This window comes from Cherax quadricarinatus, chromosome 16, assembly GCF_038502225.1.
Source record: "Cherax quadricarinatus isolate ZL_2023a chromosome 16, ASM3850222v1, whole genome shotgun sequence".
Classification (NCBI taxonomy): Eukaryota; Metazoa; Arthropoda; class Malacostraca; order Decapoda; family Parastacidae; genus Cherax; species Cherax quadricarinatus.
Window position 1 is genome coordinate 27,083,204 of NC_091307.1, and position 25,249 is coordinate 27,108,452.

The 25,249-nt window shown below is 44.6% G+C and overlaps 1 protein-coding gene across 4 annotated transcripts in view; it reads left to right on the plus strand.

The window, feature by feature from the left end:
* The window catches only part of Ih (hyperpolarization activated cyclic nucleotide gated potassium channel Ih), a 632,623-nt gene that overhangs the window by 583,858 nt on the left and 23,516 nt on the right, over positions 1–25,249 (plus strand). For 3 of the 4 annotated variants that reach the window (XM_070085523.1, XM_070085522.1, XM_053776964.2), the window contains 3 exons: positions 8,063–8,212; positions 17,270–17,488; positions 23,722–23,868. In XM_070085523.1, coding sequence (XP_069941624.1) covers positions 8,063–8,212; positions 17,270–17,488; positions 23,722–23,868 — 516 coding nt within the window. Of the gene's footprint in view, positions 1–8,062; positions 8,213–17,269; positions 17,489–17,541; positions 17,761–23,721; positions 23,869–25,249 lie in introns of all 4 variants that reach the window. The other variant, XM_070085524.1, reaches the window with a different exon arrangement.

The window sequence follows — 25,249 nt, forward strand, 5'->3', positions numbered from 1 at the left end:
GTTGACCTTTGAAAAAGTTAAAAAGGAACTACAAGACATGTACACGAATTAGCAACACATGATACTTTAAATTAATATGATAGAAGCTGGATTGAGTGTAGTTACCACCAGGGCACAGGTACGCAACTTATTTTTAATTGTAGCCACAGGTGTGGCGAATTGAAGTGAAATCCACCACTCCACGAAAAAAAAAATGCGAAATTGGATTGGTCATCTGAGAATGAAAATTATATATATAAGCTGTGTGAACAAGTTTATCAAAGAAATGTGAATTTTGATTCAAAAGCAGAAAAGTATAGAAAAATTAATAATTTTAACAATAAATAGAATACTGAATGCAAAATTTGAGAGTTGTGTCGCCTGACAAGTTACAATTATGTTACTTTTATTAATATCTGAACTCGAGGAACATCTCAACTCCGCCTCCAAATTGACTTAAACGATTTAGGATCTGTATTTTAACATGAACCCTGGCGTTCAGAAGGTTCATTCACACACCCATGTTGATTCACACACTCAAAAATGCGAAATGCCTGATTTCAAAGCTGGGGGATCCTCGTCAGCATATATATATATATATATATATATATATATATATATATATATATATATATATATATATATAACATTTGTTTTATTTATTGAGCCAAAATATGGCAAACTCAGTTTCGCCAGACTGTCATGACCAGTTTCCCTACTTGTCGCTCTTGGTGACAGGGTCTCTCACCCTGGCACGAGCGTCACACGGTGCTGTACTTTATCTAGTAAACTAAGTACCGGAGACGAGAAATGGAAGGAGAGAACCAGACACCCGCAAAGATGACTGTGAAGGAAGTAGAAGTTTCCTGAGAGAAATACACTGGTGAAGAAAAGTGGAAAATGTGACAGCCCGAAAGAGACTACTGTGTTGGTAGTGTAGGATTTATACCAGACACGAAAAGATGTGGGAAACAGACTCCATGGTTCAACCATGGTTCAACCATGGTTGAAGCTGCGTCAAACATAAAACAGGGATAATAAGTAATCAGAGAAGCTAGGAACATGTATAAACAAAGATAAGCCTAGGTAAAATTTGAATAAAAAGGTGTACCAGAGAGAGGCAATATATAATCAAAGGTGTTACACAACGATAGTCAGGTTTAGTTGAATTCAAACAGGTGTGCAACAGCTAGGCACCTTTGTTATATAGTGTTGTAATAATTCCACCAGCCAGTGGAATTATTACAATACAAGGACAAAAACAGAAGACTGCAAGGAAGAGTCCAGCGATGGACCCGGCGGTGGCTGTAACACTGAAAATCAGTGATGACCATAAACACGACAGGAAAGGAACGTCTTCTAAGAAAATCTGATCAAACTTCAGAGATGGCCAGTGAGGTGGATGATGGATTTCACTCTTAATATATGGAAGGCAGGAAGACCGGAGATAGAGTACAAACTGAGAGGAGGGGGGGGGACTACAAACCTCAACTAAGACAAAAAAATCCGTGAGTGAACAGTACGTCAAACATATCACTGGAAAAGTACATCACTTATGACTCTCACAGGTGGTGCGAGCGAGCTGCTCACAGATGGTGCGAGCGAGCTGCTCACAGGTGGTGCGAGCGAGCTGCTCACAGAAGATAGATACTTCAGGAACAGTGGTAAAGCATACTTTAAAACCACATTAGATACACTACGTATGCCGCTTTCCTTATAATTCACAATACCAACTTGAACTTCTTACTTGATCGAGCATTTCCAGAAACTATATAAGAGCCAAAGATTTGCAACCAGATTAGTGTGAGAAGTGTGCACTCTAAGGAAAGATTCAAAGAAATTTACCACATTACTCTAGAATGGGAGACATGATTGCGACGTACATGATACTTGAAGGCTCTGAGTGGATGAAGAGGAATAAACAGTTTCAAATAAATGAATCACGAATAAGTGAACATAGACAATTCACAGGGATGCTGGGATATACATTTTCAGCCTTAGGGTTGCAAGAAACTTTAATAAAGTGGATGTGAGTGACACGGAGTGGCACTGTAAATCTGTGATGTAGTAGACCTGTCCTTGTGACACTGTAAGTCTGATGGTGTTGTACCAGTAGTTGTCTTACTGGCTTGTAACACAAGGCCGTTACTGGCTTGTAGCACAAGGTTGTTACTGGCTTATAACAAGACTTAACTGGCTTATAACAAAGATGTTAGTGGCTTATAACAAGGTTTCACTGGCTTATAACAAGGATGTTAGTGGCTTATAACAAGGTTTTACTAGCTTATAATAAGGGTGTTGCTGGCTTCCAACACAAGTTTGTTATAGGTTTATAACAAAGGTTTAGCTGGCTTATAACAAGGTTGTTACAGGCTTATAACAAAGTTGTTACTGGCTTGTAACACAAGATGTTATAGGCTTAAACAAAGTTATTACTGGCTTATAACAAGGTTATTAATGGGTTGTAACAAAGTTGTTAAAGGCTTATAACACAAGGTTGTCTTATAAGCAATGGCCAGCAACAATGTTGACAATGTTGCTATTAATAATAAAGAGACACTGTACAGCATTTACAAATTCAAGGATTTCAAAGCACGCAAACATAACAACAGGGAAAAAAATAGCTTGGAATCAAGAGGTCCCTGTGTGATATATACCAGATGGAGTGACTCGTGGGGCCCTCAGTGTGACATAAACCAGATGGAGTGACTCGTGGGACCCTCAGTGTGATATATACCAGATGCAGTGACTCGTGGGGCCCTCAGTGTGATATATACCAGATGCAGTGACTCGTGGGGCCCTCAGTGTGATATATACCAGATGGAGTGACTCGTGGGGCCCTCAGTGTGATATATACCAGATGGAGTGACTCGTGGGGCCCTCAGTGTGATATATACCAGATGGAGTGACTCGTGGGGCCCTCAGTGTGATATATACCAGATGCAGTGACTCGTGGGGCCCTCAGTGTGATATATACCAGATGGAGTGACTCGTGGGGCCCTCAGTGTGATATATACCAGATGGAGTGACTCGTGAGGCCCTCAGTGTGATATATACCAGATGGAGTGACTCGTGGGGCCCTCAGTGTGATATATACCAGATGGAGTGACTCGTGGGACCCTCAGTGTGATATATACCAGATGGAGTGACTCGTGGGGCCCTCAGTGTGATATATACCAGATGGAGTGACTCGTGGGGCCCTCAGTGTGATATATACCAGATGAAGTGACTCGTGGGACCCTAAGTGTGATATATACCAGATGGAGTGACTCGTGGGGCCCTCAGTGTGATATATACCAGATGAAGTGACTCGTGGGACCCTAAGTGTGATATATACCAGATGGAGTGACTCGTGGGGCCCTCAGTGTGATATATACCAGATGGAGTGACTCGTGGGGCCCTCAGTGTGATATATACCAGATGGAGTGACTCGTGGGGCCCTCAGTGTGATATATACCAGATGGAGTGACTCGTGGGGCCCTCAGTGTGATATATACCAGATGGAGTGACTCGTGGGGCCCTCAGTGTGATATATACCAGATGGAGTGACTCGTGGGGCCCTCAGTGTGATATATACCAGATGGAGTGACTCGTGGGGCCCTCAGTGTGATATATACCAGATGGAGTGACTCGTGGGACCCTTAGTGTGATATATACCAGATGGAGTGACTCGTGGGGCCCCTCAGTGTGATATATACCAGATGGAGTGACTCGTGGGGCCCTCAGTGTGATATATACCAGATGGAATGACTCGTGAGGCCCTCAGTGTGATATATACCAGACGGAGTGACTCAAGGGGCCCTGTGTGATATATACCAGATGGAGTGACTCGTGGGGCCCTCAGTGTGATTTATACCAGATGGAGTGACTCGTGGGGCCCTCAGTGTGATATATACCAGATGGAGTGACTCGTGGGGCCCTCAGTGTGATATATACCAGATGGAGTGACTCCTGGGGCCCTCAGTGTGATATATACCAGATGAAGTGACTCGTGGGGCCCTCAGTGTGATATATACCAGGTCGAGTGACTCAAGGGGCCCTCAGTGTGATATATACCAGATGGAGTGACTCAAGGGGCCCTCAGTGTGATATATACCAGATAGAGTGACTCGTGGGGCCCTCAGTGTGATATATACCAGATGGAGTGACTCAAGGGGCCCTCAGTGTGATATATACCAGATGGAGTGACTCGTGGGGCCCTCAGTGTGATATATACCAGATGGAGTGACTCGTGGGGCCCTGTGTGATATATACCAGATGGAGTGACTCGTGGGGCCCTGTGTGATATATACCAGATGGAGTGACTCGTGGGGCCCTGTGTGATATATACCAGATGGAGTGACTCGTGGGGCCCTGTGTGATATATACCAGATGGAGTGACTCGTGGGGCCCTGTGTGATATATACCAGATGGAGTGACTCGTGGAGCCCTGTGTGATATATACCAGATGGAGTGACTCGTGGAGCCCTGTGTGATATATACCAGATGGAGTGACTCGTGGGGCCCTGTGTGATATATACCAGATGGAGTGACTCGTGGAGCCCTGTGTGATATATACCAGATGGAGTGACTCGTGGGGCCCTGTGTGATATATACCAGATGGAGTGACTCGTGGAGCCCTGTGTGATATATACCAGATGGAGTGATTACTATAAACTAAGTAATTGAAGGATCTCCCCAACTCTCTCCTGAAAACTCTCAATGTCCCGGTACACGTAATGGTCACCACTAGATCTACGGTGGTATACCACCACTACATCTACGGTGGTATACCACCACTACATATACGGTGGTATACCACCACTACATCTACGGTGGTATACCACCACTAGGTCTACGGTGGTATACCACCACTAGATCTACGGTGGTATACCATCACTGGATCTACGGGGGTATACCACCAGTATATATACGGTGGTATGCCACTAGATCTACGGTGGTATACCACTAGATCTACCGTGGTATACCACCGGTATATCTACGGTGGCCTGCCATCACTAGATCTACGGCGGTATACCACCACTAGATCTACGGCGGTATACCACCACTAGATCTACGGTGGCCTACCACCACTAGATCTACGGTGGTATACCACCACTAGATCTACGGCGGTATACCACCACTAGATCTACGGCGGTATACCACCACTAGATCTACGGCGGTATACCACCACTAGATCTACGGTGGCCTACCACCACTAGATCTACATTGGCCTACCACCACTAGATCTACGGTGGCCTACCACCACTAGATCTACGGTGGTATACCACCACTAGATCTACGGCGGTATACCACCACTAGATCTACGGTGGCCTACCACCACTAGATCTACGGTGGCCTACCACCACTAGATGTACGGTGGCCTACCACCACTAGATCTACGGTGGTATACCACCACTAGATCTACGGCGGTATACCACCACTAGATCTACGGCGGTATACCACCACTAGATCTACGGTGGCCTACCACCACTAGATCTACGGTGGCCTACCACCACTAGATCTACGGTGGTATACCACCACAAGTTGACTGGTTACTGTGGTTACAGCTGGCGAACCTAACTACATGGTTGTGGTTGGTTTTGTTCGCTCCAAATATGTGTATGCATGGGATACCTTGGCAGTATAGGCCTGGCTGTGGCACTGTGGCCATGACGTGGCACTGTAGTCCTGATCATGGCTTTGTAGACCTGAGTGTGACACCATTTGATTCCTAGACTGGTCTTACTGTGGCACTATGAAACTGATAGTGTCACTGATTGGCTCTCCCAGGCACAGTAACACCATCAAAACAAGGTGCGGTTTTTTTAATTTACTGCGAATATCATCTATAAATTTTCAAAAAAATAGTGAATGTGCTGAGATGCGTTCAGTAAGCTTGGCACTGTGCCTACGAGAGCCAGGGATGCCAGAGTTACCAGGCATTGAGAAATAGTGTGTGTGTGTTAAGGTCTCGGGTGCCATCTACTGCCCCTCTACACGCCAGTGCCATCTACTGCATCTTCCCAACCAGTGCCACCTACTGCCTCTCTACACTCCAGTGCCATCTAATGCCTCTCTACACTGCAGTGCCATCTACTGCCTCTCTACACTGCAGTGCCATCTACTGCCTCTCTACACTGCAGCGCCATCTACTGCCTCTCTTCACTGTAGTGCCATCTGCTACCTCTCTGCACTCCGGTACCACCTACTGCCTCTCTGTACTCCAGTGCCACCTACTGCCTCTCTGTACTCCAGTGCCACCTACTGCCTCTCTGTACTCCAGTACCACCTACTGCCTCTCTACACTCCAGTGCCACCTACTGCCTCTCTACACTCCAGTGCCATCTACTGCCTCTCTACACTCCAGTGCCATCTACTGTCTCTCTGCACTCCAGTGCCATCTACTGCCTCTCTACAGTCCAGTGCCATCTACTGCCTTTCTACACTCCAATGCCATCTACTGCCTCTCTACTCTCCATTGCCATCTGCTGCCTCTCTACACTCCAGTGCCATCTACTGCCTCTCTACACTCCAGTGCCATCTACTGTCTCTCTGCACTCCAGTGCCATCAACTGCCTCTCTACACTCCAGTGCCATCTACTGCCTCTCTACTCTCCAGTGCCATCTACTGCCTCTCTACACTCCAGTGCCATCTACTGCCTCTCTGCACTTCAGTGCCATCTACTGCCTCTCTACTCTCCAGTGTCATCTACTGTCTCTCTGCACTCCAGTGCCATCAACTGCCTCTCTACACTCCAGTGCCATCTACTGCCTCTCTACACTCCAGTGCCATCTACTGTCTCTCTGCACTCCAGTGCCATCAACTGCCTCTCTACACTCCAGTGCCATCTACTGCCTCTCTACTCTCCAGTGCCATCTACTGTCTCTCTGCACTCCAGTGCCATCAACTGCCTCTCTACACTCCAGTGCCATCTACTGCCTCTCTACACTCCAGTGCCATCTACTGCCTCTCTACACTCCAGTGCCATCTACTGCCTCTCTGCACTCCAGTGCCATCAACTGCCTCTCTACACTCCAGTGCCATCTACTGCCTCTCTACACTCCAGTGCCATCTACTGTCTCTCTGCACTCCAGTGCCATCTACTGCCTCTCTACACTCCAGTGCCATTTACTGCCTCTCTACATCCTCCCATAACATTCCTTTGGAGTTAACATAATCAACAAAGAGATTTTCTGATCAAACTAACAAAAATATTTTCCGTGTGCTTAATTAACTGCAGTTGTTCCCTGGCACTGGTCAGCTAATACTCATTTTGTTTATATTTAATATACACCCATACATGCGTATATATATATATATATATATATATATATATATATATATATATATATGTATATATATATATATGTATATATATACATATGTATATATACATATATATGTATATATATACATATATATGTATATATACATATATATGTATATATGTATATATATGTATATATATATATATATATATATATATATATATATATATATATATATATATATATATATATATATATATATATTGAATAATTTAGAAAAGAGTTTTTGAGAGTGACCGGCCTGCATGTGCATGTGGTTCACTTTTTTTGCTTCTCACAGGTATGTGATAAAGCTTTCAGAGAAAAACACACACACAAACAAATCATAATCAACGCATCTAGGAAGTCATAGAGTTTTCTTTAAATTCCGAACGCTCTTCGGGCGAGACTTTGGATTAAACTTGAGGTCGAGGAACTTCAACTCGCGTCATTGACAAAGTCTAGTCTCAAGATGTTCGGAATTTAAAGCGGACAACCATCCTAGGTTAGTCTAGTGAGAAACTTGTGGGTAAATTTTAATTCTGGTATTATATTTGCTGTCACTTGTTACATCATGAAGCTTATTTAAATTGTTTTTATATAATGACCAAATATTGTGCCCTCCGTCTGTGTAACTCTTGGTAACAAGACTTGGTACAACACACACCTTATAATCAATAATGATGGGTATAATAGGAGAGTGTGGGTGTGCTTGAGAGAGCCCGCCCCGTCGACCAGGACAAGCGCTAGCTGCTATCCTGAATGCCTTCCTCCTGCCTTTCCTTACATACAGTTCCTCAACATGGCGTCCGTCTTCATGCGTATCTTCAACCTTATCTCCATGATGCTTCTCATCGGTCACTGGTCAGGGTGTCTGCAGTTCTTGGTGCCCATGCTGCAGGGATTCCCTTCCAACTCCTGGGTGGCGATCAACGAGCTCCAGGTGAGACCATAACACACACATACACACTCACTTTCACACTCTCACACACTCACACTCTCGCATACCTCTACCTACCTGTTCTTACTCTTCACACTATTCTGGTTCACCAGGTGTGTGTATCTCCTCTCGCACGATGATGAATTTTAGTAATGTTTTACTTCTTGCTGATGAAGGTAGACTGGCGATGGAGAATTAATGAAGGAAATTCTTTCCTTCATGGGGTGACTGCTGCCTTGATGCTTCTCAAGAATTCATGACCCAAAGAACTGGAGATAACATCCCTCTCTTTGGTTAAAACTTAGCCAAGTGTTGTTCTCCAGATACTCTGTGTAGCTTGTGACGGGTGTTGTCCTACCCATGATAGTCTGGCACTTGTTTTCAAATAGAATAACACTATGGCATTGAAAATACCTGTGTAATTTATTAATATTGTTCTTGTAGGTCTATGGTTGTTGATACATATTCTAAACTTGGTCAGTAAAAGTTACTGAATCCGACTCAAGGATAGTGGGAATACCAACTACTAGACTCAGAGTGCACAAGATTCTAATTTATGCAAACAATCATCCCAAAAAGTTTTAGAAAAAGTGTAACGTTTAAGAAAGACCAATCCATCGGTCTCCCTACATCCCTTTCCCACGAAAAATTTTCCCGTCTTTCCTACCTCCTTTTCTTCCTCGAGGACCAGCCCTCTAGGGCCAACCCTCCTTCTGGGACCAACTCTCCCACTAGGGCCAACCCTCCCACTAGGGCCAACTCTCCTTCTGGGACCAACCCTCCCACTAGGGCCAACCCTCCCACTAGGGCCAACCCTCCCACTAGGGCCAACCCTCCCACTAGGGCCAACCCTCCCACAAGGACCAACCCTCCCACTAGGACCAACCCTCCCACTAGGACCAACCCTCCCACTAGGGCCAACCCTCCCACTAGGGCCAACCCTCCTTCTAGGGCCATCCTTCAGGGTCAACCTTCCTGCCCAACAGCCTCCCATTCCTACATTCCATGACCAGTACCCGGACCAATCCCATAGGAAAACCTCCCTCCCTCCCAGGCTAGGGAGTCACTCCCATATATTGGTCACAGTAGCTGAATTTAGAGACTTTTAGAGATGAGCTTTAAAATTTCAGTTAAATTAGAAGACCTTCCTGGACTAGTTCTTAAAGGGTGGTTCCTTGATGCTGGTGAATTGTTTTTGATACAGAGAAACCTAACTTCTTTCTGCTTCCTTCGGTGTTACCCTGGCTAGACATTATATTATTAACCCATTTATCATATCCTGAATCCGAGGAAATGCATTCACCTTAAGCAGAAAGAAACCTATTTTTCCCAGGATAAAAAAAAAATCGTCACATAAATTACGTTCATTTATCTCCAACCAACACTGTTTTCGGACCTCCAGGTGTCTGTACTTCACTGAAGACCTTCCTAGAGGCGAGACAGCGAGTCCTTGTCCCGTCAAGTGCGTGTTTTTCAGCTGCAGATGTTTTCAGATCCATCAGTGTTAAAACTTCCTTCTTTCCTTCTACTTTTATTTAGCTCAGATATTTCAACCATGTTCATGTTAGTGGCCTGTATTATGTCAATTTTTTTATAGTTCCTAGCAACATGTCTTGAATATCTGCATGCATAGCACCGTTTGTCCTGTTTAAGAAAAGACATGTTAACGGCAAGCATGTTTGGGAGAGGTTCCTTGTGTGTGCAGGAAATGCTGTGAGATGTTAACAGATGTAAGGTAGTCCACAGTATGTGATGACTGGAAAATGTTCTGTAAACTAAGAAAAGAAATAAAGACTCAACTGAGTTTTATGTTGGAGCAGTAAGACACTCCGTATAAGACACTCTTTATAAGACACTCCTTCTAAGATATTCTTTGTGTGTAGGACACTGCCTGTGTGTCTCCCCAGCCAACTCGTCCCCTGCGGACACATGAATCAACATTACTGGCAAGCTCTGAATAATACCAGTGAGGACCAAGGTTGATTCATGTTCACTGGATGTGTAATCCAATCATTGATTATATATTATCAACTGACAGTGACGTGGTAATTAAAATTATTTATCTACAGTGATCCACTGTTTATTTTTTCATATGAACCGTGCATTCGAGAATAGCGAAGCTGTTACTCCAGTGGTAGAACCTAAATAACTTGTGTTGTATATTTTACATCATGTATAATAACGTATTTAAGGTCTGTACACGTTATACGTACACTTACTATTATTAATAAAGGATCACCCTTCCTGTATACATGTGGAGGGAAGTAAATCATTCAGTAATGACATCAATATCTGCTGATATTTGACTTGTACAAGTCTGAGCACCTCTCGCAACACACACATGTCTACTTTCTTGAGCTAAAGTACGTTATTAACCACTCGATTTATTAGTATCACCTCGATTGTGTGTGTGTGTGTGTGTGTGTTTGTGTGTGTGTGTTTGTGTGTGTGTGTGTGTGTGTGTGTGTGTGTGTGTGTGTAACGCTGTGCAAGTCCACCTAGGCTGTGCACTGTGCATCTGCAGATGATCTTTCAAGGGGTCACGCCGTCCTTATATTCAATATCCCAGAAAATGGCACTGAATCGTCTACCCAGAAAGTATATTTCTTTAATGCTGCTATGTGTTCAGCTTGTTTCAATTTCTTTATTAACTTCTTCAGATTCCATCCTGCTGTCAGTAAAGATCATGACCATCCTGCTGTCAGTAAAGATTATAAATCTACTGAAAGAATACGTTACTATTTGCATGACATTTTAGTCAAATAATATACACACACACACACACACACATATATATATATATATATATATATATATATTATATATATATATATATATATATATGCAAAACAACCACTGTGAAAGAAAGCGCTTGGAATTTCTCTATTCTTTCACAGTGGTTGTTTTGCATATTCTGAAATCACCTGTTTACTGTGATCTTATTGCATATATATATATATATATATATATATATATATATATATATATATATATATATATATATATATATATATATATATATATATATACATATTAGTGACAGCTGGAGAGACGTTACAGCTGGTGCTGGTGATGTTACAGTGGTCTTTCATCTCCACGGGGAAGTGGAAGAAGAGTGTTCCCTCCGTATGCCATGCGTGTTGTAAAGCCTACTAAAAATTGGCTAATAACCCCTTCTCCGGTACAGAATACTAAAAATAAAAAGAAAACCTCACAGAAATATCAACACTATTTAACAATTTAAAGCAAAAAGAGTTCGTCATGGTAATTATGAGTTTGCCATTTAATATTTATCACAAATTTTGAGAGAGAGAGAGAGAGAGAGAGAGAGAGAGAGAGAGAGAGAGAGAGAGAGAGAGAGAGAGTGAGCGTCTAATGTTATATGTGTTTTGTGCTATGTACTAGCATCTGGTGCTTTATAACAACGTGGCTGGTACAATGCAACACAGTGATTTGTGTAACATCTTCCTTTAGTGGAAAGTGGACAGCATAAACAGTGTTTATTAAGTGATAGTGAGAAGGCAACACTTCCAGCTAGTGGCCCACTGCCGCCCGCCCTCACTACCCACCGGCTATAAACACCCCCACCCACCCACCCTCCACCCCACCCACGACATCACCACCCACCCTCTCTCTCTCCTGTGAACTTCAAACCTAAGCCTCCTCTGGGATGACTTCACACCGCAAAATAGCAAGATTATCTACGCTATCTGGCTATTGTCCCAGTAGATACTGCAGTGTTTGTGGGTATACCACAAGGGACAAGGATCTTCTTGGATGTAAAGAGCCTACTTGTTCCAACTACTGCCACACAGATTGCACTCCAGGAGAAGAATTTTGTTGCAGCCAGGTTGAAAATTTCAGAAAATTTAAGGATATCCATAATCCTGTGGTATATGTGGATACAAGCCTGGAGCTACAGGGGGAGGGTTCAGAAGTCCTACCTCAGGGACTCCTGTCCAAAGATCAAGACTGCCCTCTTGGGCTGTGTTGTAAAGTTGCAGCTAAGATAATCCATCACAGGGAAGCACTTCATGAGCTCCTCAAATCATTAGATAACCTACAAGCTATTGTAGAAGGTCAGTGCAAGCCTACATTAAGTGACGTAAGCTGCTCAGCTGATGGCGACACTATTGACAAAGACTGGAAGTCCCACACTGAGCTTAACTCAGGGGTAAACATCTGGTGGAATTCTGTCATCGCTAAGGTCCCACAGACTGACAGAGTTCAAAACACTACCTTTGGGAATTCTAACACAATTCCTCTGACCACCACAGAGGGAACAAATCCTCTTCCCAGCAACGTGGGAAGCCTTGGATCTGTTAATTCTCCTACACCTGACATCTCTGCTTCAGCCACTGCCAGTCTACTTGACAGTGCACATACCATCTCTGATCCCACACCTGTCAGCACACCTGCCGATACTATTCTAGAATCTGGTAGTAGTGCTTCGACAGCAAGCTCTGAGCCAGGAGTTTCTCCACCAGAGAACGGTGCAGTTAGTGATCAGGGAACTATCACTGCACCTGATCACCTGCTGCGCCGAAGTACGAACAGCAGGGACACATCTGTCAGAACTGGTAGAGGGCGGGGTAGAGGACGTGGAGGAGGACGTGGTGGAGGAAGACATCTACAGCCGTCTCACCCTCCACTAACACAGTTCCAGCGGCAGAATCCGAGGACAAATCTGCGAAACACAGGAGGTACAACAAATCCTAGTCCACCCTCCCAGGCACCTAGGCTGTGCTCTCGCTGTCACCGGAAGGGGCACTCTGCCAACAACTGCCTGCGAGATACCAGGTGTAACTACTGCTACAAGAAAGGACATAAGGAGGACCAGTGTCGGAAGAAAAAGGAACTTGACAGACAGGGCCACCTGTTTAGAGACCTGTTCTCAGAACAAACCAGCAGGATCTCTGAATTGGTAAACACTCTCACACGTCACTCACTCAGCTACTCCTATCCCAGCCCAGCAGGTGGGATTGGGCCTTATACAAGACCACAGACCTACATCCCTGCAGCTGCCTCAGTACCCTACCTCTCTCAAGGGCAGGCACCTTACATTCCCTACACACCCACCACCTCAAGCTGACCACTTCATCATGAGGAGCCAGTCTATCAGCATCCTGTCGGCCAACATTAGAGGTTTCATTACTAATGTTGGAGAGCTCACACATAGCTTTGTGAACACTCGACGTCCCGACATGATAGCTGTTGTTGAAACATTTTTGGATGACAGGACTCCAGAAAATTTTGCAAGAATTGCTGGCTACACCTCATGGATGAGAAGAGACAGGCAAGGGCAAGGAGGTGGTGTTGCTGTGTGCTTCTCTAAAAGTGTTCATGCCCAGCACATAGATGTTGCCACCCCTACACATCTTGAAATGATGTTCTTCAAGCTCTGTATAAACACTAGTACCTCTGTACTAGCATGTGCAATGTACAGACCTCAGTGGCAACATGCAGACCCTATCAACTTCCTAATGGAAAATATTGACTCCCTTCTGCTACAACACAACTGTCAACATATTATAATTGTTGGTGACCTCAACCAGCACCTTATACAGAGGGACTTTGATGACCTTCTTGCAGTGTTTGACATGAGAAACTTTGTTGATTTCCCTACTCATATCTCTGGCTCCTCCCTTGACCCAGTAGTGAGTGATCTGGCAGAAGGCATAGTCACTTGTCAACCCCTCGGGTACGTTGGATCGTCTGACCACAAGGCTGTTTTTACCACACTTAAGATCCCAACAGAACGAGGTGAGGAGTCCACACGCACAACCTGGCTATGGGAAAGAGGTAATTGGCCAGCCCTTTGCTCTGAGCTCGCCACCACCGACTGGAATGCTCTTCTCCAGGGGGATGTTGACAACCAAGTGAAAGCCTTCACTGGACACATCCTTAATCTGCAACAAGAACACATTCCTCACCGGCAATATGTGACAAAGCCTACAGATCAGCCTTGGTTTGGCTTTCGTTGTAGAGAGGCTGCTACTGCTAAGTACAAAGCATGGCGAAGGTATAAGAGACATCCTACCACCTATAACAGGAACTTGCACATGCAAGCCTGTAGGCATATGGGTGATGTTCAAAAGTGGGCCATTGCTAAATGGGAGTTGGACACTAAAAGAAAGTTAGCATCAGGTAGGGTAGGCTCCAAAACCTGGTGGTCCCTGGTCAAGGACAGACAAGGTTATCTGCCTGATGAACTTATTCCACCTCTAAATCGACAGGATGGGACCACCTCTACTAGTAGTCAAGAGAAAGCGGACCTCTTTGCTGAACACTTTGCTACCAAAATGCAAGTTCCTGATCCAGCAAGGGACCCTCCTTGGCTAGCTGCAAGAACTGTGTCAAAACTGTCAGGGGTGACAATAAGGCAGGAGGAGGTGCATTTCCTTCTTAAATCACTTGACCAAGAAAAGGCTGTGGGCCCAGACAAGTTGAGCCCAAGATTGTTGAGAAGATGTGCAGACCAGCTAGCAGCACCTCTAACTCGCATCTTTCAGCACTGCCTAGTACAGTGCAAATGGCCCTCTCCATGGAAAGAGGCAAATGTAGTCCCTGTTCACAAAAAGAAGAGCAGAGCAGAAATCAGCAACTACAGACCAGTGTCACTCCTGTCAATCACTGGTAAGATCCTTGAGACAATAATCTCAAGACAAATGACAGATTTTTTTGACTACCACTCACTACTTTGTGATCGTCAATATGGCTTCAGGAAAGGTTACTCTGCTGCTGATCTGTTGTTAAACCTCTCCACTAAGTGGCACCAGTCACTGGATGAATCCAAAGTCAGCTGTGTGGTAGCACTGGACATTGCTGGCGCTTTCGACCGGGTGTGGCACCAGGGCCTCTTAGCAAAACTTCAAGCACTGGGAATTGCAGGCTCTACGCTATGTCTCCTCAGTGATTACCTTCATGGTAGATCTCTAAGTGTAGTCCTCAATGGAACGGAATCAGCAAGACATCCTATTGGGGCAAGCGTTCCACAAGGAAGTGTGCTGGGTCCACTGTTATGGAATGTCTACTTCAACGACCTTCTTCATCTCATCCCAGAATCACATGCATATGCAGACGACTGTACACTGACATTCACTTATCCAAGAGAAGAAATGCCAGCTGCTCTAAGCTACATCAATCACCAGCTGAGAGCTATATCAGCTTGGGGAAATAGATGGCAAGTAACATTTGCACCTGAGAAAACGCAAATGATGATCGTCTCTAGGCACCATGATGGTAATGCTGGTGCAGTAGTAAGGATGAATGGGAGGATGTTGGCACCTGGAGAAGAAGTTGATATCCTTGGGGTGAAATTTGACTCCAAACTAACCATGAAGAACCATGTTGTAAATCTTGCAAACAAGGCAGCCAGGAAGCTTACAGCACTTCGCCGTATCTCGCATCTGCTTGACAGTAGGGGTTGCAAGATACTGTACGAGGCACAAGTACGCTCACACCTTGAGTATGCTCCACTTTCTTGGTTTGCCTGTCCCCCCTCTCATCTGCGACTGCTTGACAGAGTAGAGAACAGAGCAAGACGTCTCATCTCTCGCCTGGACCCATCCTGGATGGATCTGTCATTTCAGCAGAGCCTTCAACATAGGAGGGATGTGGGTGGCCTTACTGTTATGTACAAGGCCAATATTGTCAAAATACCACACTTGGATCCACTTCGAGGACAGCGCGAAACAAGCTTTTATGCCACAAGACGGGCAGAAAGCAGCAACTTCACTCTGGCTGTACCCTTCTCCAGAACATCACTCCATCTGAGATCATACATACCCAGGATGACTCGAGTATGGAACACATTCGTTCAGCATAATGATGTCAACGAGATAACGTCAGTTGATCAAATGAAAATGCTGGCCCACAGATGGCTCCAACTTCATCCTGTTCCCTACTTGTATGTCTCATAACAATAAAAATGCTTTCAAATGAGCTGATGTAGGTAACAGCTCTTAGCTTGTCAATAAAGTTAGGAATCCTTAACCTGTAAATAGCTTGTCAATAAAGCTAGGATCCTTAACCTTGTCAAACCATGTGTAAAAAAAAAAAAAAAAAAAAAAAAAAAAAGAGAGAGAGAGAGAGAGAGAGAGAGAGAGAGAAAGAGAGAGAGAAAGAGAGAGAGAAAGAGAGAGAGAAAGAGAGAGAGAAAGAGAGAGAGAAAGAGAGAAAGAGAAAGAGAGAAAGAGAAAGAGAAAGAGAAAGAGAAAGAGAGAGAGAGAGAGAGAGAGAGAGAGAGAGAGAGAGAGAGAGAGAGAAATAAAGAGATGGATATGCGTATTATATATATATATATATATATATATATATATATATATATATATATATATATAATTATATATATTATATATATTATATATTATATATATTATATATATATATATATTATATATATATATATATATATATATATATATATATATATATATATATATATATATATATATATATATATATATATATATATATATATATATATATGTCGTGCCGAATAGGCAGAACTTGCGATCTTGGCTTAAATAGCAACGCTCATCTTGCCATATCGGACAAGCGAAAATTTGTGTATGCAATAATATCGCCAAAATCATTCTGAACCTAACGAAAAAAAAATATTTCACTGTGTTTGTTTAGTATTAAATTATTGTAATCAAATCTAAAATATATTTAGTTGGGTTAGGCTTAAATAAATTGTTCTTGTTATTATAAGGTTAGGTAAGTTTTCTAAGATTCTTTTGGAGCAAAATTAAAAATTTTTACATTAACATTATTGAAAAAAATATATCTTTAAACGTATAAGAGAAAATTTTAGAAAGAACTTGATTTTAAACGAGTTCTTGCTAATTGACCAGTTTTACATATTCGGCACGACATATATATATATATATATATATATATATATATATATATATATATATATATATATATATATATATATATATATATATATATAATGATTAGCATTTGCCTTCTACCTGATCACCAGATGACTTCCTCATCATTTCTTACTACGCTGGTATCCACCATTATTAACGCCGACTCTTAACATTCCAGAACTCGTACTGGCTGGAACAGTACTCGTGGGCTTTCTTCAAGGCTATGTCGCACATGCTTTGCATCGGATACGGTCGTTTTCCCCCGCAGAACCTGACTGATCTGTGGCTCACTATGATCTCCATGATCTCTGGTGCCACCTGCTACGCTCTTTTCATCGGTCACGCAACCAACCTCATCCAGTCACTGGACTCTTCCCGGCGCCAGTACCGCGAGCGGGTAGGTCTTCCCGCATTTCCACCATTCATCCTCTTCTTTCTCTTCTCTTCCAGGAGGCCTTTTGGTTAGAACAATACTCGTGGGCGTTATTTAAAGCCATGTCACATATGCTGTGCATCGGGTATGGGCGGTTTCCACCGCAATCGCTGACTGACATGTGGTTGACCATGTTGTCAATGATCTGCGGCGCGACGTGTTATGCGCTCTTCCTGGGTCACGCAACCAACCTTATCCAGTCACTGGACAGTTCGCGGAGACAATACCGAGAGAAGGTGAGTACCGACTCTGCTACCGGCCCTCCTTCCCTAGGCCTGCTATGCCGGTGGCGTGACGGGATACCCCGAGAGCCTTCCGGAGTGAGTGTAGTGCGTGATGCATGAAGTGTTTGTGCATGACCGCGGTGCTGCTTGCTTGCCGCACCCGCAGCCCACACCCCCCTCCCACACCCCGGCTAACAACCCCCTCCCCCTGCCAACCCCGCAGCTGCCGCCACCCAACACACCCCAGGCCTACTAACTACACATTCCCAACTACACTTCCCTAACCCCCCTTATCACGTACACTTCTCTCCCCGCCCCTCCCCACCCCGCCCCACCCCGCCTGCCACCACCCCGGGGCTGCAGGGATCACAGAAGGCCTGCCCAACGTTGATTAGTGGCCCCAGGTGAGACGGCCATCGCGAGAGGGAGGGTGAGTAGACTGCTTGCTTGCAGCAGCAAAATGGAGGCTGAGTTGACTGCCTGCTTGCAGCAGCAAGAGGGAAGCTAAGTTGATTGCCTGCTTGCAGCAACAAGAGGAAGGCTGAGTGGACTGCCTGCTTGCAGCTGCAAGAGGAAGGCTGGGTAGACTGTCCTCTTACAAGCAGCGACGAGAGCTTTATTACCTCTTTAAGCCATTATTTTAAGAAACAAAATTATTTGCACCTTGAAATTCGTACAGCTACGTTAGGTCTCCTGCTGAGCGAGACAACCTGAGTCCCTTGTCAGTGGTGATTATCCCCCAAGTCCTTCATTAATGGTGATTATCCCTAAATCCTTCATTAATAGTGATTATCCCCAAGTCCTTCATTAATGACGAATATTCCCTAGAACTTCATTAATGGTGATTGCTCTTCAGTCCTTCATGAGGAGTGATTATCCCTTAGTCATCCATGAGGAGCGATTATCCCTCAGTCATCCATGAGGAGCGATTATCCCTCAGACATCCATGAGGAGTGATTATCCCTTAGTCATCCATGAGGAGTGATTATCCCTCAGTCATCCATGAGGAGTGATTATCCCTCAGTCATCCATGAGGAGCGATTATCCCTCAGTCATCCATGAGGAGCGATTATCCCTCAGTCATCCATGAGGAGTAATTATCCCTCTCCTCTCAAGAGGCTGATTATGTTTTGTCAAAATATTACATCATTTCTTTTTAGTGTTAAGCATCTTTCAGCCATCTTAAAAAAAAAAACAGAATATGCCTGCATTTTGTACCAATCTACCTTCACATTTTACCTAATTCTACACATGGACTGCTTCATACAGCAGAATGCTTTGAATTCTCCACTAAAATATTACAGTTTTGGCTTTTTGGGTGCATGCAAACACGTCGATACTTCAGTGGCAGTACACGAGGAAGATGATCATGTGGTGAACGTTTGTCTTGCACACTGAACAAACTTAGAGATGGAGGAGAGGCTGTGTGGTAAGTCAGCCGGATCATCACTGTCCAGTGAGAGGATCCAGGATGCATCGATGCTTCCCCTTATTAAGCGGCTCCGTCTTTACCTCTCGAGGTCATGTAGCTTTTTTGTATATACAACTATTTAATATGTTGCCCATTTACCAAATCTATAAACAATGACTTCTGTACAATATGACTTTAAATTCGTTGATGAAATTATGTAATTTTTAAGAGATGCAAATGATTATTACAGCTTTTCCAAAACTTAATGTTACTAAGCTGGCCAAACATGCGACCTGTTTATGAAAAGCACATGAAATTTGGACAAAGATGCCATCAAAACTTGTAGAGGATGAGACGCTTGCACCGCCTACCCCCTTTCCCCCCTCTTCCCCCATCTTCCCCCATTCCCCCACCATCCCCCATTCCCCCACATCACAAGATGCACACGGTCCTGGGTCTTGTCACTGTCAGGTTTATTCCAACACACGTCGTAAGCTGCCACTGATGCCGATGTGTTAATCTTTTTTTAGTGGAAGTTTGTGGAGGGAAGGCCACGCGGTAGCAGAGTCGGTTGCTCACCTTCTTTTGTGTAATAAAATCAGCCATATTTTGATACCTATCCATAATCCTTCTCCGCATCATTTATTCATCGACTTCAGAGCTCATTTCCTTTTTTTTCTAGTTACTATATTCCCTCCCTCACTTTCCTCTACCGACTCATGATTCAATTCTGCCAAGATGTTCCTAAGTGAGAGATAAGCACACTAATCTCCTGGGAAGTATTCCTCAACGCTTCGTTGCTCTTCGCCCTCAGAAGAGGCAGAAGACACTCTAGGTAGGAATGATTAGTGTGTTTATCAGGAGTTGAGGCACACTTGTGGCAGAAACCTTCAAATGTGTTAACATTTCCGACTGTCCTTATACTTTAACTTTAAACACCGACTTTAACCGCAAAGTCACTCAAACTTTAATCATAACGTGACGGCTTCTCTGACTAGGTCATTATTTTAGAAGACCAAGCCACACTTTGGAGCTCTCGACTCTTTTTCAGTCAAGACGGCGACCTTTGTTGCTGTCTACCACCCGGCTCTTCACCGTCGCCAGCCGCAGCTGCCTTACCTATCACACACACTATTACTGCCAACCCCTCACGGACCACCTGGTGTGTGCTTCTTCCTACCACACACTCACACGCCGACGACAGATAGTCCGAGAGAGTCCAGACTGCAGAGACGGTGACCAGCGTGTGTAAGGTTAGGTGGCAGTCGGACTGTGAGTCAGGAAATACAAATTTGTATTGGATTCATTCATAAAAGGCAGATCGTTCAGACTCTCAGGTATTAGACCTAACCCTCATCTCTTTCTCGTTAGTAATGTTTTCTGTCACCAGAAGTAATTTAAAGAGTCTTACAAGCTCTACCTTTTCTGAAGGTTATGATGACGAGGCTCGTGGGAGATGAGCGGTGTTGCGGGTTGGGGATGTAAACCTCTCCTGGGATACTCGCTTGAGTAGAGCACCGTCAGCTGCACCATTCCTAATCTTATCCTCTGTAGAGCTGTTTAGACATCCTGTTAGCTCTGTTTCAGCGTCCCACCGGCAGTGCTGAGTCCCACATCTTCCCAGGCATCGCCAAGCACCACCAGTAACCTTCACACCTCAGTCATTACTTCCCTTATTTTCTCTAAGCCATATTTCTAGACATGTTTATTTATCCTACCCATCAAGAAAAGTGAAAACGAAAATGATCACAACATTTTGAGTTCATCACCTGAAGTAAGAACAGTATATGGTCACTGGGACGAGGAAGTGGCGGCCTCTAGCGAGGTCAGAGACAATACCTGCATCGTGCCACCCTAATCCGGCTTTAGCTTGTCATTTTCCTCCTTGTTGTCGTACAAAAGAAGTTGCATGATCATGGGTAGACTAATCTATTGTAGCCGAGTAGATATGGGTTAGAAATGAGGACTTTAGTCGTCCCTTAGTGCTTCTCAACCTAACTAGGGCGCCTCCCTCCCTCCCTCTCTCCTCCCCTGGGAGCCGCACACCCCCTCCCTCCCCCGCTAAGTGCCGGACCCATAATAGCCGAAGGCCTGAGAGCCGGACTCTCTGGAGCCTAACCCTAAGGAAGCAGGACCCATGAGGGCCGGACTCATGAGGGCCGGACCCATGAGAGTCGCGCTCCCATGAGAGCCGTGCTCCCATGAGACCCGTGCTCCCATGAGAACCGTTCTCCTATGAGAACCATATTCCCATGAGAGCCGAACTCCCATGAAAGCCGTACTCCCATGAGAGCCTGACTCCATGATAGCCGGACCTATGAGAGTTGAACTCCCATAAGTTCCAGATTCATGAGAGATGGACCTCGGGAAGCAGGATCAACGGGAGTTGGACCCATGAGAGCCTGAACCCCAGGAATCGAACACCCAGAGAACCGGTCCACCCAGGAACCAGACAAATGAAAACAGAACCCGTCCCTTCCCCATCGCCCCCCGGGAGCCGGATCTCTGGGAGCTCAACCCCCAGAGAGCCCACCTCCCAGGACTCGCTAACCACCCAGTGCACCGCCTGAGTGCACGAGTCCACCGGCTGAGTGCAGCTGCACCTCTCCCAGTCAGACTCCCCAGAGCCTTCCCTCTAGTAAACCACAATAATTGAAGCAGCAATCTCTTTAGTAACTAAAAAAAAAAAGAAGCCAATCCCTTATCCTTAGCTTCAAACTACTGGACAATGCACGTTGGTGAAGGCTTCTGTAATTTTCTCATACTGAGACATCCAGCGAGTCCTCAACAGTTATGCTTCAGTGCATAGTCTACCCAGTGATAATATATGTTTAAAACAACCAAGGGCGTTTAGAATATCGAGAAGAGGTTTGTGGCCACCCAGGAAAAGGCGTCCTTGCGAGTAGGCTTGCTCGTCCGTGTAAAGGCTCGAAGCCTTCTTTTTTAATAGGCTTAAATTTTATTAGTGAATTAATAAATTTTGTGTATGTTAGTATGTGAAAAATTTAGCAGTGTTACGTGTTGACTGGTGGATGCAGACTGGGAGACCTGGACCCGCCAGTCACCATGTACAAAACATGAAGACTGGAGTGAAAGTAGCCTTGTAACCTCAGGGAGGTTACAAGGCTTCCTGGCTACCTGGATAACATCTTGGGATAACCTGGAATAGTACCTCCAGCAGTCATAAGTTGTGATATATTGTGTCTGAGGTGGAAGTGGCCTAGAATCTTGCAAGGCTTCCTAGAGTAACCTTGAAGACTGCCTAAGGTGACCTTGAAGGCTGCCTAGGAGGCTTCCTGAGGTCTGGAAAGCTCTCCTTACGAGGCTGAAAGAGTCCTAAGGTCTGGAAAGGTCCTTGAGGCCTGGAAAGCTCCCTGAAAAAGCCTGGAAAGCTCCCTGAGGAAGCCTGGAAAGCTCCCTGAGGAAGCCTGGAAAGTTCCCTGAGGAAGCCTGGAAAGCTCCCTGAGGAAGCCTGGAAAGCTCCCTGAGGAAGCCTGGAAAGCTCCCTGAGGAAGCCTGGAAAGCTCTCACCAACAGGCACCATACGCGCTTATCTCAGGCCCAAATTTTTTATATTATTTTAAGGGGGGTTGTTGTGACTAGTTGTATATTACAACATTAAACACTGACTAAACTTATCCTGCAGGAGTATACTTTCAAATCACTCTTCTTCTAAGAGTAAACTTTGTTTCACTCTTCCTATGAAAGTAAACTGTAGCTTGGATACTCTTCTTTTCATCTATTAATGTCAAACAGCTTGATAAATTTCAAAACATAAAAAAAATATATATAAAAATTCGGGCATTTCTAGATCGCTGTTTTACACACAAAAAATATATATTTATAATATGTTGTGTTGCTTTTGATGTTTTAAAAGTTAAATTCAAATTATTGTCATGTAAACATTGATAATCTTTGTTTAGCTACAGGAAGGAAACGAGTGAGAGTAAGTGAAGCACTTAAGCTACTCAGAGGCACTTGTAGGTGAACACTCACTGATAAAACTTTAGTTGATATGAGTACCATGCAGTGTTTGTGTGTGTGTGTGTGTGTGTGTGTGTGTGTGTGTGTGTGTGTGTGAGTGTGTGTGTGACAGTTCCCGTGATTGTGTATTTTTGAGCGAGTGTGGAGGCTTACATTATTTTACGTAAAAATGGAGTAAATACTGTCAGAGAGGAGTGTTTAAGTGTATGCAATGAATTCTTCGCCTCTCATCCCTCCCACCTCACCACTCTCTCCTCTCCCCATTACACCCTCCCCCACCCCCACCCCACTATCCACAACCCCTCCTCTTTTTCCATACATCCACACGAAAGCGAAATGCGTCATTTCACTCTCGTCACACCACTTCTACTCTTTTCATTTACTCCTTCCTCTCCTTTATCTTCGTCGGTCCTCTCAACCTAACCCTCCTCTTCAACATTCACTCTTAAGCACTCCACATCCTCTGACTCCCTCACCTATCTAGCACACCCCCTTCCCACCGGTCTTCTCCCCCCAGCCCCCTTCCTTCCCTTCCCAACTGGATATCGCATACATGAGTGTGCGCGTTTGGGTTACAGCTGAAGCAGGTGGAGGAGTACATGGCGTACCGCAAGCTGCCGCGTGAGCTGCGCACCAGGATCACAGAGTACTTCGAACACCGCTACCAGGGCAAGTTCTTCGACGAAGAAATGATCCTGGGAGAACTATCGGAGAAACTCCGTGAGGTAGGTTCTCCATTCTGCATTAATATATCTCACTCCAAGTGGATTTATTTAACTTTTCACCCATATTTTCCTCTGTTGCATCCCATTCACCAGTTCAGCTCTGACACCAATTCTCCATACTTAATCTCATCAGTCATCGGTCCCCATATCAGCCACGCATTCTTATATCAGAGTAGACACGAATGGTCTGAGTTCATCTCAGATGACTCGTGGAATTCTATATCTTTCATGGCCTCTCCTCAGCCTTCGAGTTGTGGTTGGGACCTTGCTTCAGGCATTCTTTAAGCTACATTATTATTGAAGCATCTATGGTCTCTAGTTCTAGATCCTTGAATTGCAGATCTTCAGACCATCTCATACGATGGTTCTAGCTCCCGGTCCCAACATTACTACCCCACCTGATATCTATTTTCTTTATTTTTCACCTTCAAATGTCATTGGTCTAATGAGCTGACACACCATCTATCTGCCTATAAACCCTCACACACCATCTATTTGCTTATAAACCCTGACACACCATCAGACATAAGAGGCCTCACCTAGCACTACCAACACCAAGTATCCATCACTTCAGTGAAGGTGTTCGTCATATCTCACTTCCTAAGTCACTCGTTTTGCGTGTGTGGATACTAAGGTCTTTCAAAGCCCGTTGTTGTAAAACTTAAGTGTACCAAGTGGAGATGCGGGGGGTGAGAAAACACATTTCTTTGCAATACAGTGACACTTAAATAACAAAAAAGGCACAATACCGTGACTGGAACAATACACAAATAACCCGCACATAGAAGAGAGGAGCTTATGACGACGTCGGATCGAAACGTTGTCGTAAGCTCCTCTCTTACGTGCGGGTTATTTGTGTAAAGTGAGACTTTGTGTGTGGCTACCTAACTTCAAAGTCTGGGGGAACAAAATAATTAGCTATCATTTAAAGATGTTTATAACATCTGGGCAAATATCATAGAGTAACCTAACATTATAGCTATTGCCACACTGGTAGTGGCTTGGTTGACAACGTTCTCAGCTTACAACCTGAGGGTCCGGGATAAAGCCTGGTGGGGGTCAAATGGTGGGCATCTTTACTAACATCTGCTGTCCCTGTTCACCTAGCAGTACGTAGGTACCTGGGTGTTTGTCGACTGTTGTGGGTAGCATCCTGGGGGACAATATTAACACCTTCATTATTGGCCACACCACTGCTGGCCACACTTTCATCACTGACCACTCCCTCACTGCTGGCCCCACCTTCATTATTGGCCCCACCTTCACTACTGGCCACACCTTCATTATTGGCCACACCTTCTTTATTGGCCACACCTTCACTACTGGCCACACCTTCATTATTGGCCACACCTTCACTGCTGGTCACACCTTCATCACTGAC